This window comes from Artemia franciscana, unplaced genomic scaffold (genome assembly GCF_032884065.1).
Source record: "Artemia franciscana unplaced genomic scaffold, ASM3288406v1 Scaffold_3158, whole genome shotgun sequence".
Lineage (NCBI taxonomy): Eukaryota > Metazoa > Arthropoda > Branchiopoda > Anostraca > Artemiidae > Artemia > Artemia franciscana.
Genome location: NW_027063839.1, coordinates 12,456 through 30,266, shown reverse-complemented (window position 1 = coordinate 30,266; position 17,811 = coordinate 12,456). Strand labels below are relative to the sequence as shown.

The following is a 17,811-nucleotide window of genomic DNA, read 5'->3' as shown; positions in this document are numbered from 1 at the left end:
AAGCACCAATGGATGGCAGTGGTCTTGAGGTGAGGGCAAGTGATGGTGAAAGCGTGTCAAGAGAACAGCCGAGTCAAGGGTCTATAGTAACTGCTGGTGATGAATAGAAAACGGGGGGGCCATAGTGAAAATTCTAGGGAAAGGGTAGTACGCATGGTGCATTGGAATATTCAAGGGTTTTCAGCGACAAAACTAAGTAATCTGTTGAAGGAAGCGTGTATTGATAATGGAAAGAAAGATATAGTTGGACTAGTAGAGACATGGAGTGATGGGAAAAACCCATTAAGTGTTGAAGGGTACAATGTTTTTGAAAGAGTGAGAAATAAATCGAGTAATGGTCGACATTATGGGGGGATAGCGATATTGATCCGGGATGATATATTTGATAGCATCCATAGGCTATTGAGTGCGTCAGAAAATATTGTGTGGTTACAAATGTCCATGTGGGATAAGAGGTATGTTATAGGCTGTGTATATATACCCCCTGAAAATAGTTCTTATATGAATGAGTATACATGGGACATATTAATTGAGGAGTATGTTAATTATGTTGAGCTGTTTAGTGACCATTTTTTTGTATTACTAGGTGATTTCAACGCCTACACGGGTACGAGTACGGAGGTTGAAGACATACAGGTGGATCTTGGCAACCCTTGCTTATCAGGTATGGAGAGTATGGTTGAATGGTATGGAAGAAACGGATGTCCGAAAGGTAGGACAAGCAAAGATGAAACTAGGAGGAAAAATAGGTGGGGCCATAAGTTGATAAATTTTTGTAGTGAGGGTCGGTTGATAATTTTGAATGGAAGGGTGGGTAAAGATCATGAAAGGGGAGATTTTACGTGCTTTGGTTCGGGGAAGCCTAGCGTGATTGATTATATTATGGTTGATAGGAGGTTATGGGAAAATTGTTTGGATTTTTATGTTATGGATGTTGTAGGATCAGACCACCAGCCAATAGAGGTAGTCATGAAGGCAGGACAGGCGAAGAAATGGATGTATGAGATAGAGGGTGAGAGATATAGTTGGAGGAATAAGGGGAAGAGGGAAGATAAGGGTAGGAAGGTAATGAAGCAGCAGATTAGGGTAGATTGTATGGAGGAAAACCGTTTGAAAAATTTGTTGGAAAGTGAACAGATGCAGAAAAGGGCGGAGGAATGCATATATATACTGGGAGAAGGGAAGTTAGAAGAAGCCGTGCAAGAAATATCAGAGGAAGTATACCAGAAATGCAGTGGGATATCAAATAACAAGGAGAGGGTGAGAAATATAAACGAATTCTTTGATGAGGATTGTCGGAGGCTGAAAGTAAACCTTATTCAACTTCTCAGGAAAGTGAAAGGAGCACTAAATGACCAGGAAATGAATAAACACTTATCGGAGTACCGAACAGAGAGAAAAATCTACAAGAGGTTATTAAAAATGAGAAAAAAACAAGTAGAAGAGATTAGGGCTATAAAGATCAGCGAGGAATACTTGTCAAAAGACCCAAAACAGTTTTGGAGTGAAGTAAGGCGGGAATTCAAGGCCAACGACAAACTCATACCTCCAGCTGAGTCGTGGAAAACATACCTGGAGCAGGACACTAGCAAAAGGGAGCAATATGAAGACGGTATAGGGAGTTTAGTAGAGGAGCTACGAGAGCAGAATGGTTTCCCCTTAAGACAAGAGGATTATAGTCTATTAGAACCGATTAAGGTAGAGGAAGTTTGTGCAAGCCTAAAAGGAATGAAGGGATCTTCGGCGCCGGGGGTGGATGGAATACCAGCAAAGATTTGGAAAATGGGGAAAACAGTTCTAGTACCAGTTTTAGCAGCAGTTTTCAGTTTTGTGACTGAAAATAGGAAATGGCCTGACCAGTGGAATGTGTCAGTAGGAATACCAATTTTCAAAAAAGGTAACAGACAGGATCATAGTAATTATAGAATAATTAGTTTAGGAAATGTGATGAGTAAGATTTTCTGCAAGGTTATAGACTCAAGATTAGGGAAGTGGTTGGAGGTAAAGGAACTGCTATCCCCTTTTCAGGTAGGGTTTAGAAGAAATCATAGTGCAGTAGATCATATTTTTACTTTGAGAATTATGGTAGAGAAGTATAGGAAAGGAAAAGGGGGGAGGTTATATGCAGCGTTTTTAGACCTGAAAGGAGCATATGATAATGTCGATAGGAACCTGTTAATGTTAAACCTGTTATCTTTAGGACTGCCTCACTATTTCGTATTGTTGCTGTGCGAAATGTATAAATACGTGAAGTTAGTAGTGAAAGTCGCGGGAAAGTGCTCAACTCCGGTGCAATCTTTATTGGGACTAAAGCAGGGATGTGTGCTGTCACCAAAATTGTTTAGCCTCTATTTAAATGATGCCAATGAATTTTTCGCTAAGAATAATGCACCAATGTTATCGATAGATTTGCTTAAACTGTGCTTACTACTATTTGCTGACGACATCATATTACTGGCTGAAACAAAGGAGAAACTGCAACAATTATTAGAGATTACGGAGGTTTATTTGGAAGAGAAGAAGTTAATCCTGAACACATCGAAGTCAGTGGTGATGGTATTTGGTCGTAAAGCCATGGAAAGTGAAGATGTGAATTTTTCCTTTAAAGGTGAAACTATACCAGTGAATAATGAATTTGTTTATCTTGGGGTAAAGTTTACTAGTAATGGGAAATTCAGTGGGCATCTGGATCTAGCGAATGCAAGGGGGAGGTATATTAGCGGTGAAATAGCGAGGAGTAGTCTTAGACGGGTGAGAGATATTAGAGTACATAAGAGGATTTGGACAAGTAAGATAGTACCGGCGATGCATTATGGAGCAGAGATCTGGGGCTATCGGAAAGGTCCAAAACTTGAGGTGGTTATGATGAGATATTATAAGAGGATGTTAGGACTATGGGATTCGTTTAGTAATTTGGTAATCCAGGGGGATTTAGGGCTAGTATCGCTGCGATCTATGAGGCTAGTGACCATGGTGAGATATTGGGTTAGGATACTGGGTATGCAGAGATTTACGGTAGCAAAGGCAGCATACTTAGAGGCGTTGAGACAGAATAGTAAAACAGGGTGGCCGGCGGAGATTAAGGACATCTTAGACAAGTGTGGATTAGGAGAATGGTGGAATGAAGGAAAGGGGATTATGGGTATGGAGGAAATAGTAATAAGGGAGGTACAAGAGAGATTGAAGAATCAAGAAATACAGATATGGTGGGCAAGCCTGGATCGTTCAGGGTCGTTAAAATTTTATAAACAGATAAAGAGGAGTTGGGGGGAGGAGGTATTTTGGAAGGTTGGGTTAAGTAGAGAGGATTTGAAGGCGTATTTGGATTGGAGGGGAAATGGATTTTTGATTGGGGAGAAAAGAAAGTATCAAGGGAGAAAAGGGGAGAAGGTAGTATCTATTGCTTGTCCTATGTGCGGATCTCAGGATGAAAGTTTAATACATTTTGTGTGTGAATGTGTCGAATTGAATGATTGGAGGCGTGAGATGTATGGAAAAGAAAAATTGAATGAGATATGGATGGTAGATAGAATGAATGATACAAATTTCTTGAGTATCAAAAGGATAGCAAGGTTTGTCAGGATTGCAGCGGTGCATCGGGAGCGTTTTCTTTAAATAGTTTTAATTTAATGTAGTGAATTTGTTGTTTGTGTATTATGTAATTTTCCTATGGCCCACGGGCTTTTTTTTCTGGAATAATTTATTATTAATTATTATTATAAGACACAATATGAATTATTATTATAAGTCACAAAGACAGCGAGTCTTAATAATTTGAGGCCTAGATCTGGAGAATTTCCTAAGCAAATCCTTTCTTCTCTCCACGTTCCCGGAATAGAATTGCACTAAATTTCCTCCGTTGAATCCTAGTTGAGAGTCAACTTTTTCCCATCAAGATTGGAAGTGCTCTCTCTTTCCCGTTATATGATATAAAACACAAGAATTTCTTTTTCTCTTCTTTTTTTTCTCTCTCTTTCAATCGGGAAAGCGGAAGATTTATGGGACGACCAATTAAGCGTGGGGGTCCTTGGCAATATTTTTAGAATAGGTTGTTAAGAGTGAAAATACTATTAATAAAGGGGAAAAGTCCGTTAATCCTTAGTAAGAAGAAACGTTTTTATGATTAACTTATTTTGTCGTTAGTTTAGATATTTTCGCGCTGTATTCTGTTTCTGTGCGTGCTTGTAATTTGTACTGTTGTTTAATGTTCTTGCTTGTGTGTTATTTATTTATATTGTTGTGTGTATATGGCCCTTAGGCTTTTGAAATACACTTATCTATCTTATCTATCTATATAATAAAAATATATTAACTAAATTTCACTAAATTGTGGCTTTCAATATTCCTACTCCAAAAAAATACAGTTACTCCATATTGCTTCTCATTGGGAACAGTTTTCTGACCTAGGAAGTTTCCGTGCTCGAGATTACGTCTGCTTTTCAAAATTAATACTATAAGTTAATATTAAATTAATATATTATTATAATATACAGAAAATACATATTAACTACATTTCACTAAATTGTGGCTTTCAACATTTCTACTCCAAAAAAATACAGTTACTCCATTTTACTTCTCATTGGGAACAGTTAACTGACCTAGGAAGCTCCCGTGCTCGGGGTTACGCCTGCTTTTCAAAATTAATATTATAAGTTAATATTAAATTAATATATTATTATAATATATTATAAAAATATATTAACTAAATTTCACTAAATTGTGGCTTTCAACATTCCTACTCCAAAAAAATACAGTTACTCCATATTGCTTCTCATTGGGAACAGTTAACTGACCTAAGAAGTTTCCGTGCTCGAGGTTACGTCTGTGTTTCAAAATTAATATTATAAGTTAATATTAAATTAATATATTTTTATAATATATAATAAAAATATATTAACTAAATTTCACTAAATTGTGGCTTTCAACATTCCTACTCCAAAAAAATACAGTTACTGCATATTGCTTCTCATTGGAAACAGTTAAATGACCTAGGAAGTTTGCGTGCTCGAGATTACGTCTGTTTTTCAAAATTAATATTATAATTTAATATTAAATTAATATATTATTATGATACGTAATAAAAATATATTAACTAAATTTCTCTAAATAGTGGCTTTCAACATTCCTACTCCAAAAAAATACAGTTACTCAATTTTACTTCTCATTGGGAACAGTTAACTGACCTAGGAAGTTCCCGTGCTCGGGGTTACGCCTGCTTTTCAAAATTAATATTATAAGTTAATATTAAATTAATATATTATTATAATATACTAGCTGTTGGGGTGGCGCTTCGCGCCACCCCAACACCTAGTTGGTGGGGCGCTTCGCGCCCCCCCAAGCCCCCCCGCGCGCGTAAGTCGTTACGCGCCATTGTAGTTGTGTCCCTGTGTCTCACCTTTGAATATAGATAGATTTATATATGTGTTTCAAACTACGTAAAAATTGCGAATATACAACATTTTTGGCTTTCCCACTACTGGAAGCTTTCCGTTTCCAATTGCCAGCAATTGATCTGAAAATGTTTGACCAGAATCATCGTTTTGCAATCGGACACGCATATTTGTAGTTAATTTTAATATTTTTACGTGTGCCCATAAATTAGAATTTTTCAGGCAAGCATTCATTTCGTCTGCAGGAGTTAAACTACGTAAAAATTGCGAATATACAACATTCTTGGCTTTCCCATTGTCTGTGCATATACAAAGCCGTATGCACTAATAATGACGTCATATGCAAACGCTCTTTTTACAAACAAACAAACATGCATACACACAACTCGTTTTTATATAGATAGATAGATAGATGGATACAATACAAATTAACTGCGTAAAACTTGCGAATATACAACATTCTTCGCTGTCCAATTGTCGCTGCATATAAATAGATTGTCAGGTTTACCGACCCTCGAACATGCAACGTACAATTGTCCATGGGAAAAACAATCAGTATTAAGATCTATACCACATTTTTCTAATGATTGACCTTGAGCTTTGTTAATGGTGATTGCAAATGCTAATCGAATTGGGAATTGCAATCTTTTAAATTGAAAAGGCAGATCCGTTGGAATCATGGGAATGCGAGGAATAAGAACAGCCTTACCCTCAAAATGCCCTGTCAAGATTGTCGCCTTTATTAGGCTTTCCATTGTTTTTTTTACGGCAAGTCCCGTGCCATTGCAAAGCTTTGGTGGGTCGCCTATTTTTAGTTGTAGCACGTGTGGTGGAAACCCTGAAAGATATATGGAATTAAAAAATTCAGATGGATAATTAACCGCTTCATTTGGTTCCAAAACTGTGTCGACTGACTTGCAAAGGACTGCCTGGTCTCGAATCTTGGTCAAAACAATATTGTTGATTTCGTGGACGTCTATGTTTTTGGGTGCGAGAATCGCTCTTTCACTTAGCCATTTATTATTTTTATAATTTTTTAGAATATTCGGAAATACTTTTTCAATCAATTCATTTTTGGACGTCACTAAACTACAGAAATCAGCAGGTAGTTGTATACGTCCTGAAATTGAGTCTATCGTATCATAAATGTCTTTTTGTTCTGACGTTAACTTGTAAATGTTATTTTGTACATACGACAATAGATCACTCGTACTGTAACTTTGTTCACGATCCAATTCTACACATGTCGAAACAGCAGCGATACGGTTAGGTGAAGGCATTCCCAAATCCTGAAGAGGTTTGTTTGCCATACGTACGCACAAATCTATATATATAAAAATAAGTTGTCTGTGTGTGGATCTGTGGATGGATCAGGTGACGTCATGTTTGTCCGCATATGACGTCTGAATTATTTCACACTAATACAAAAGAAGAAAAAAACTAAAAAAGGTAAAAACTACAAAAAAAACTAAAAAAGCTAAAAAACTAAAAAAAAACAAAAAAAGGTAAAAATCTAATAACTAAAAAAAACTGAAAAAAATAAAAAAAGGCAAAAACTGCAAAAAAAAAAACTAATAAAAAAACAAAAAAAGCTAAAAAACTAAAAAAACTAAAAAAAACTAAAAAAAGGTAAAAAACTAAAAAAAACTAAAAACTAAAAAAGAAAAAAACTAAAAAAAGGAAAAAACTGAAAAATAAAAGAGAAAAAGAAAACTAAAAAATATGAATAAATATATATATAAAAATAAGTTGTTTGTGGGTTATGTCTGTCTGTCTGTCTGTCGAGTGACGTCGTGTTTGTCCGCATATGACGTCTGAATTATTTCACACTAATACAAAAGAAGAAAAAAAACTAAAAAAGGTAAAAACTACAAAAAAAACTAAAACGAAAAAAAACTAAAAAAGCTAAAAAACTAAAAAAAACTAAAAAAAGGTAAAAAACTAAAAACTAAAAAAAACTGAAAAAACTAAAAAAAGGCAAAAACTAAAAAAAAACTAAAAACTAATAAAAAAAACTAAAAAAGCTAAAAAACTAAAAAAACTAAAAAAAGGTAAAAAAAAAAAAAAACTAAAAACTAAAAAAGAAAAAACTAAAAAAAGGAAAAAACTGAAAAATAAGAGAAAAAGAAAACTAAAAAATATTAATAAATATAAAAAATATAAATATAAATATAATATAAATTAGCAATCAACAAAGCACCGAGACACAAATGACGACCGGGACACAGGGAGTATAAATGACGACCAGGACATAAGTAAAAAAAAAAAAAAAACTAAAAAAACTAAAAAAATGGTAAAAAACTACAAAATAACTAAAAACTAATAAAAAAACTAAAAAATCTAAAAATCTAAATAAACTAAAAAAGAAAAAAAAGAAAAAAGGAAAAAAATAAAGGAGAAAAACAAAACTAAAAAACGAATGTATATAGGCCTACAGACCGGGACACCGGGATACAAATGACGACCGGGACACAGGGAATATAAATGACGACCGGGACACAGGGACACAACTACAATGGGGACGCCGGGGGGCACAGGGGGATATAAATGACGACCGGGACACCGGGACACAAGGAATATAAATGACGCCCGGGACACTCAAAGAGAAATCACAGACTGGAACACCGGGACACAAATGACGACCGGGACACAGGGAATATAAATGACGACCGGGACACAGGGACATAACTACAAAGGGGACGCCGGGGTGCACAGGGGGATATATAAATGACGATGGCGACTCAGGGAATGGTCGATTAGCAATCACCATCAACAAAGCTCAAGGGCAATCATTAGAATCATGAGGTATAGATCTGAATACGGATTGTTTTCCCATGGACCATTATATGTTGCATGTTCAAGAGTCGGTAAACCTGACAATCTATTTATATGCACAGACAATGGGACAGCAAAGAATGTTGTATATTCGCAAGTTTTACGTAGTTAAAAACACACACATATATATATATATATATATATATATATATATATATATATATATATATATATATATATATATATATATATATATATATATATATATATATATATATATATATATATATATATATATATATATATATATATATATATATATATATATATATATATATCTATATTCACAGGTGGGACATAGGGACACAACTACAATGGCGCGTAACTAATATGGCGCGTAACGACTTACGCGCGCGGGGTGGGGAAGCGCCACCCCAACAGCTAGTCTTCTATAATATCTAAAGTGTCGTTATAAATTTCTGATGTAAAATCAAAAGTCATTTCTGACGTCTCTAACTGTTTTCGATGGAGTATATCTTCGGACATTTTTGACTTATATTTTTCCCATAACTCTGTAGGAGCTGATGGAGAGCAAGTGTACGAATTTGACTTGGGGTTGACGTTTCGCACGCGTCATTGATGCAGTTATCCCAGTGTTGGTCATTCTCCAATAAATTCAGAGCTTGGCATGCACTACGGTAAGTGTCATGTATAGTACCGTTTACAGTTCTCAAATACTCAAAGGATGTCGGACCGGGTACATTCACCAAAAGCAGGCGTAGAAAGAAGCATTCATGTTGATTGGGGTGAACGGTGTAGAGTCTTCCTATCGTGGTATCTTTGAAGATGGTAGGTTGGCCGTAAACCCACTGGTTATCTACTTCGATGGTGGTACCGTTGCCATTGTAGGTTTTTCAGTCATTTTACAATTAGAAATTTCTCTTTCAATGGTCTTCTTACAATTAAAAATTTGTCTTTGAACGATATTCTTAAATACCTGTGTCCTGGTCGTCATTTATATTCCCTGTGTCCCGGTCGTCATTTGTGTCCCGGTATCCCAGTCTGTAATTTCTCTTTTTTCTTTTTTCAGTTTTCTTTTTCTTCTTTATTTTTCAGCTTCACTATGAAATACATATTGCCGAACCTTTGTTTTTTTAACTAAAATCTGGTAGTCATTGATGACCTTATCCAAGTCAAAATCCCAAACCCAATCATCATCGCTATCATTTTCAGTTTTAATATGTTTTGACTCTCGCTGTTTAGGTGGATCTTCATCTAACTGCGCGGTTTTGCGTTCTTTAGCCTCAAGCCTGTTTCCTTGGTGTTCTTTTGATTCCTCGGCACGCTTTCTTTTCTGACTTTCTCTATCAGCAGCAAGTTTTTTGGCATAGACTCTTTGAGCATCTTCATCAGTCATTGTAAACTTAAACATTAATAGAATTCTACGCGAACATATGTCTTATATAACTTGAATGTCGTCACCTTCAAAGCAAAAATGATGGCAACTAATTTCATGACGTCAGCCGAAACATGACGTCACCTGATCCACGATCCACAGATCCACAGACAACTTATTTTTATATATATAGATTATAAAAATATATTAACTAAATTTCACTAAATTGTGGCTTTCAACATTCCTACTCCAAATAAACACAGTTACTCCATATTTTTTCAAATTGGGAGCAGTTAACTGACCTAGGAAGTTCCCGTGCTCTTGGTTACGTCTGTTTTTCAAAATTAATATTATAAGTTAATATCAAATTAATTTATTATTATAACATGTAATAAATGTATATTAACTAAATTTCACTAAATTGTGGCTTTCAACATTCCTACTCCAAAAAAATACAGTTACTCCATATTGCTTCTCATTGGGAATAGTTAAATGACCTAGGAAGTTTCCCTGCTCGAGGTTACGTCTGCTTTTTAAAATTAATATTATAAGTTAATATTAAATTAATATATTATTATAACATATTATAAATATATATTAACTAAATTTCACTAAATTGTGACTTTCAACATTCCTACTCCAAAAAAATACAGTTACTCCATTTTGCCTCTCAATGGGAACAGTTAACTGACCTAGGAAATTTCCGTGCTCGAGGTTACGTCTGATTTTCAAAATTAATATTATAAGTTAATAATAAATTAACATATTATTATAATATACAATAAAATATATATTAACTACATTTCACCAAATTGTGGCTTTCAACATTCCTACTCCAAAAAAATAGTTACTCCATATTGCTTCTGATTGGGAACAGTTAACTGACCTAGGAAGTTTCTTTAATCGAGGTTACGTCTGTTTTTCAAAATTAATATTATAAGTAAATGTTAAATTAATATATTATTATAATATACAACAAAATATATATTAACTAAATTTCACTAAATTGTAGCTTTCAACATTCCTACTCCAAAAAAATACAGTTACTCCATATTGCTTCTCATTGGGAACTGTTAACTTACCTAGGAAGTTTCCATGCTCGAGGTTACGTCTGTTTTTCAAAATTAATATTATAAGTTAATATTATTAATATTAATTAATAGTAATATTATTTAATATTATTAAAATATACAATAAAATATATGTTAACTAAATTTCACTATAATGTAGCTTTCAACATTCCTGCTTCAAAAAAATACAGTTACTCCATATTGCTTCTCATTTGGAACAGTTAACTGACCTAGGAAGTTTCCGTGCTCGAGGTTACGTCTGTTTTTCAAAATTAATATTATAAGTTAATATTAAATTAATATATTATTATAATATACAATAAAATATATATTAACTAAATTTCACTAAATTGTGGCTTTCAACATTCTTACTTAAAAAAAACACAGTTACTCCATATTGCTTCTCATTGGGAACAGTTAACTGACCGGGGATGTTTCCGTGCTCGAGGTTACGTCTATTTTTCAAAATTAATATTATAAGTTAATATTAAATTAATATATTATTATAATATACAATAGAATATATATTAACTAATTTTCACTAAATTGTAGCTTTCAACATTCCTACTTCAAAAAAATATAGTTAGTCCATATTGCTTCTCATTGGGAACAGTTAACTGACCTAGGAAGTTTCTGTGCTCGAGGTTACGTCTGTTTTTCAAAATTAATATTATAAGTTAATATTAAATTAATATATTTTTATAATATACAATAAAATATATATTAACTAAATTTCACTAAATTGTGGCTTTCAACATTTCTACTCCAAAAAAATACAGTTATTCCATATTTCTTCTCATTGGGAACAGTTAACTGACCTAGGAAGTTTCCCTGCTAGAGGTTACGTCTGTTTTTAAAAATTAATATTATAAGTTAATAATAAATAAATATATATTATAATATACAATAAAATATATATTAACTAAATTTCACTAAATTGTGGCTTTCAACATTCCTACTCCAAAAAAATACAGTTACTCCATATTGCTTCTGATTGGGAACAGTTAACTGACCTAGGAAGTTTCTTTAATCGAGGTTACGTCTGTTTTTCAAAATTAATATTATAAGTTAATGTTAAATTAATATATTATTATAATATACAACAAAATATATATTAACTAAATTTCACTAAATTGTGGCTTTCAACCTTCCTACTCCAAAAAAATACTGTTACTCCATATTGCTTCTCATTGGAAACAGTTAACTGACCTAGGAAGTTTCAGTGCTCGAGGTTACGTCTGTTTTTCAAAATTAATATTATAAGTTAATGTTAAATTAATATATTATTATAATATACAATAAAATATATATTAACTAAATTTCACTAAATTGTGGCTTTCAACCTTCCTACTCCAAAAAAATACAGTTACTCCATATTGCTTCTCATTGGGAAAAGTTAACTGTCGTATGAAGTTTCCTTTTTCGAGGTTACGTCTGTTTTTCAAAATTAATACTAAAATAACATACTAAAAAAATATATTTTTTACTAATATATATTAACTAAATTTCACTAAATTGTGGCTTTCAACATTCCTACTTCTAAAAAATACAGTTAATCCATATTGCTTCTCACTGGGAACAGTTAACTGACCTAGGAAGTTCCCGTGCTCGAGGTTACATCTGTTTTTCAAAATTAATATTAAAGGAACAAAAAAGGACGAATCCCCTGTGCTTCAGCCCAGCTTAGAGAGCATTTGGCACAAAGACCTGTTTTTATCTGTTACCAGTATATTGTATCAGACTAACAACGCTTCTTAACTACTATGGTTCTTGCATAAGCCCTTCAGTGTGATGCTACAGCCAAGTTCCAACTCTGGGTCCTGTACTACCAAGCTGAAATCATCCCCATTGTGCTACCATGGGGATAGGCAGAAGTGATCTTGTACAATGAATGTCAGCAAGATATTTACCTCATGACCGATCTGGGGCAACGCTATAGATCAGGCTTCAATATTTTATAATTGTTATTCATTTATTTTTCCCCTGGGCTACTTCATATGGAACGGGTGATCGTATAAGCTCCAGGAGGGGCTTATTCAATTCGAAATCAGAAGTTCTAGAGCCCTTTTTCTGAGTCAAAGTGATCGGAGGACAACTAGCCGACAACACACATTTTTCCCAAAGCGCATCTGATATAAAAATAGCCATTGTGTTAACAATAGTTCAAAGATCAGACAAAACCCTGAGGTCCACACAACCCCCCAGAGAATAGGGGCAAGCATTGTAAGGTATGCCTTGGGGGTATATATAGTTCTTATGGAAGGGATGCTCGCATAAACTTCAAAAGTTCTAGCTTACTTTCTAAAAGTCAAAAGAGATTGGAGGCCAATTAGAGTCCCCCCCCCAACCTTTTTCCCCGAAACCAATCTGATAAAAATTTAAAGATAGCCATTTTATTAAAATTATTTCAAAAATCAGATGAAAAAACTTTCGGGAATAACCCGCCAGTGCCTGGGAAAAAGCGTTGTAAGTTATACCCTGGGGACAGATAGTTCTTATAGAAGGGGTGCTCGTATAAAATTCAGAAGGGACTCATTTGATAGGAAATTGAGAGTTTTAGTTCAAATTTTAAAAGTCAAAAGAGATCGGAAAACCCCCATGCTATTTTTTTCCACAAACACATCTGATAAAAATTTCCAGATAGACATTTTGTAAAAAATAATTCAAAGATTAGATAACAAACATCCTGCGATTGACACCCCCCCCCCAGATACCGGGGCAGGCGTTATAAGTTATGCCGCAGGGAATATATATGGTTCTTATGGAAGGGGTACTCGTATAAATTACAGAGGGGGCTCACTTGATAGGAAATTTAGAGTTCTAGTTCACTTTTTAACAGTCAAAACAGATCAGAAGGCAGCTAGCCACTTTAAACATCAGATAATGAAAACTCCGGGACTGAAGCAACCCCCGGTGATAGGTATTTTAAGTTAGGCCCTGGAGGCATATAAGGTTCTTATGAAAGGGGTGATCGCATAAATTTCAGAAAGGGAACCTTATTTTGAAGGGAACTGGAACAAGAGTCCAATTTGAACAGAAGGCAACTAGAACCCCCTCCCCTTACACCCTGTTTCCCCATTTGCATCCGATCAGAATGTTTGAGACAGTCATTTTGTTAAAAATAGTTCTAACATCAGACAAGACAAACTTTGGGGTCCATACAGCCCCCCCTCCTAGAGCCTAGAGGAGAGTGTTACAAGTTATGCTATACCCCGGAGGCATATAAGGTTTCTATAGAAGGGGTGGTCGTACATGCTTCGCGGAGGACTCAAATGATTAGAAATAGATCGTATAAACTTCGAAGGGGGGCTTATTCGATTCATAACAGACGGCCGGACAGATACTATATTTTTGTATATATACTGGCTGTTGGTGCGGAACTTTGCGCCCCTCCCCAAGCCCCCCGCGCACGTGAGTCGTTACTTGCCATATTGGTTGCGCACTATTGTAGTTGTGTCCCTGGGTCCCACCTATGAATATAGATAGATATATATATATATATGTTTTTAACTACTTAAAACTTGCGAATATACAACATTATTTGCTATCCTATTGTCTGTGCATATACAAAGCCTTATATACTTATAATAACGTCATCTGCAAACGCTCTTATTACAGACAAACAAACATGCATACATACGAAATATTTTTATATAGATAGATAGATAGATAGATAGATATACATATACAATATAAATTGACTATGTAAAACTTGCGAATATACAACATTCTTCGCTGTCCCATTGTCTGTGCATATAAATAGTTTTTCAGGTCTACCGACCCTCGAAAATGCAACATACAATTGTCCATGGGAAAAGCAATCTGCATTAAGATCTATACCGAATTGTTTCTAATGATTGCCCTTGAGCTTTGTTGATGGTGATTGCAAATGCTAATCGAATTGGGAATTACAATCTTTTAAATTGAAAAAGCAGATCCGTTGGAATCAAGGGAATGTGAGGAATAAGAAAAGCCTCACCCTCAAATGGCCCTGTCAGGATTGTTGCCTCTATTACGTTTTCCATAGTTGTTTTTTTTTTACGGCAAGTTGCGTGCCATTGCAAAGCTTTGGTGGGTTAATATTTCGTAACAGTATTATTGATACGCCTATTTTTAGTTTTAGCACGTGTGCTGGAAACCATGGGACATCTAGGGAATTTAAAAATTCAGGTGGATAATTAACAGCTTCATTTGGTTCAAGAACTGTGTCGACTGACTTGTAAATGACTGCCTGGTCTCGAATCTTGGTCAAAATAATATTGTTGATTTTGTAGACGTCTTTATTCTTGGCTGCCAGAATCGGTCGTTCACTTATCCATTTATTATTTTTATAATTGGTTAGAATATTCGGAAATACCTTTTCAACCAATTCATTTTTGGACGTCACTAAATTGCAGAATTCAGCAGGTAGTTGTATACATCCTGAAATTGAGTCTACTGGGGGCTTTCCGTTTCCCATTGCCAGCAATTGATCTGAAAATATTTCACCAGAGTCATCGTTTTGCAATTGGACACGCATATTTATAGTTAATTTTAATGTCTTTACGTGTGTCTATAAATTAGAATTTTTCAGGCAAGCATTCATTTCGTCTGCAGTGGCTGATCTAGGTATTATAGGTAATGTTTGCCTGAAATCTCCCAGTGAACAGCAGCTGGACTTCGTTCATGTATCACTGATTTCGGGCTGCAAGCCAGAAACCGCCATGTCTCTGCCTTTGTTGATGTATTTACATGTATATTTGATTGCCTTTACGGAGTTACAGTATTCAACGTTTATGTGTGCATTAAATGTTTTTGATAATAAAGGTGAATATGAAACAACCCACTGGTTATCTATTTCGATGGTTGTACCGTTACGCTTCTTTGTTATTGCTGTTTTACCTCCATCTTCAGTAGATCTTCTTTTATATTGTGGGTAACCATCATTGCCAGTAGTTGTGTTGGGTACTAAAAGTCAAGGATATTGCTTTTTGCACCTTCCTTTGGCCATGCATGGTGATTTTTCATTCAGTGCACTGCAAGGTCCATGTATCATATTTTTAACCACAATACCATATAAGCCCTTATCGACATTTTCATCAGATATTTCAGTGGAAATCAAATCGTAATTTTATCATGTAGCCAGATTAGTATATGTGCGTGTGGCAATCCTCGTTTTTGCCATTCCAGTGTGTACATCCAGCATCGCACTGATCCAAACACTTTAAGTTTCACTATGTAGTTTATCAGTGATTTCAACTTTTGCCGGGAGACATGGGCCGTAATGTCATGTCTATAAAAAGCCGATTGTCCTTGAAGTAAAAGCTGCTGTATCTCGTCCCAAGATTGATTACATGTAAATGTAGTAATTAAATTTTGACGATCATAGAGACGAACATACGCAATAGCATCCCAAGCATATTCATGCATATGACGGGGACTGCCAGCATATGACGAAGGTAAAATCTTTAATCTTCCAACTTTAGTGGTATTACCCGTCATTTACAACTGCATCTCGCAAATGAATATATTGTTCAGAGTGGAGCTTAGTCTGATTCAGACGGATAAATAGCAAACGTTCTGATTCAATCTTTGAATACATATCAACGATGTATTGGTGAAACAATTGATGGCATTTGAAATATATTTATCTTCATTGTGACGAATCATTAGTCTATACGAATAGTAATTTTTATTCTTTTGTTTGTAAGTGGATGGATCTATAATTTATTATTAAAGTGATAGCCGTCGGCTCCATCCCAAAAATAATAGGATATTGTAGGGCATCGTAGCATCGATGAGTTTGAGCAATTCTTACCAACTGAGCGTTTCGCTTATGAAGAATACTATCTCGAGGTAAAAACTCATCACCGACCATAACGATTGCCACTTCGTCGATAGCTGGAGAATTGTATCTACGCACATGTTCGCCAGTAGGCTTTTTGTCAGTGGAAATAACAATTTTATGATTCTTGCCTGAGAATGGTAGAAGGGACCCTGCGCTAAGAAAAATTTGCCCTTTTTCTTTGAAACTAGGCATAAATTGGTCTTGATTTTCGATTTCGGGACCAAACGACGTCATTTGGAAACATGAGTTATATTTTCTGATGTTTAATAAAAAACGCTTAGATTCTGACGTAGTTCCAGTAAGCAAAGTGTTCAATGGCTCTAATGATGTAGCCAGTTGAGGAAATTTAACTTTTCCTGAGGCGCAACACATTCCCATTGTTTCACCATTAAATTTCAAGGCCTTGGAAAAGGGACAAATTTTAGACATAGTCCTTATTTGAACACATCTACTCAAGGTATAATCATCGACTGGTCTCTACTTGAAAGCCAGGTGATAATTTCCACGTCGCTCTTGTGATTCCTCGGCACACATCTACTCAAGGTATAATCATCGACTGGTCTCTACTTGAAAGCCAGGTGATAATTTCCACGTCGCTCTTGTGATTCCTCGGCATGCTTTCTTTTGGCATTATCTCTTTGAGCCTCAAGCCTGTTTTCAAGTTGTTCTTGTGATTCTTCGGCACGCTTTCTTTTGGCATTATCTCTTTGAGTCGCAAGTCCGTTTTCACGTTGCTCTGGTAGTTCCTCGACACGCCTTCTTTTTTCACTTTCTCTTTCAGCATCAAGTCTGGTTTCGCGTTGCTCTGGTAGATCCTCGCCAAGCCTTCTTTTTTTACTTTCTCTGTCAACTGCAAGTCTGGTTTCACGTTGCTCTCGTGGTTCCTCGACTCGCCTTTGTTGACGTAAATTGCACATTCCTAATCTGGCCCTTTCTTTTTGAACCGCAAGCCTGCCTTTGCTTTGCTCCATTGATTCGTCCTGGTGTTCAATTTTTGGTAACATTTTATCTTTTGACAACCTCAAACTTTTGGATTTCTGTTTTAAGGTTTTCGAATTACTTTAATCCATTGTCAATATATATTGAAATATTTGTACAATTACCAGTTTTTTACATTTTAAACAATTTAATAAAATTGGAAGAGCCTCAATTTTTTGAATACTTATTATTCAAAAAAAAGTATTATTGAATACTTGATTAAGATAGAGTGGTAAAGAAAATGAAAAAGAACTGAAACCTCTTTTTTGTTTTTTTTAAAATGATTTTTATTCTTTCCTTTTTTCAGTTTTTTCTTTTTTTGTTTTTCTTTTTTTAGTTTTTTTCTTTTTTAGTTTTTTCATTTTTTATTTTGTT

General features: G+C 34.9%; 1 protein-coding gene across 1 annotated transcript; it reads right to left on the bottom strand.

Moving 5' to 3' along the window:
• Positions 1 to 17,021: 17,021 nt before the first annotated feature.
• Positions 17,022 to 17,462, bottom strand: LOC136043132 (histone-lysine N-methyltransferase, H3 lysine-79 specific-like). The gene has a single exon (XM_065728064.1). The coding sequence runs from the start codon at positions 17,460 to 17,462 to the stop codon at positions 17,022 to 17,024; it is 441 nt and encodes a 146-aa protein (XP_065584136.1).
• Positions 17,463 to 17,811: the final 349 nt, after the last annotated feature.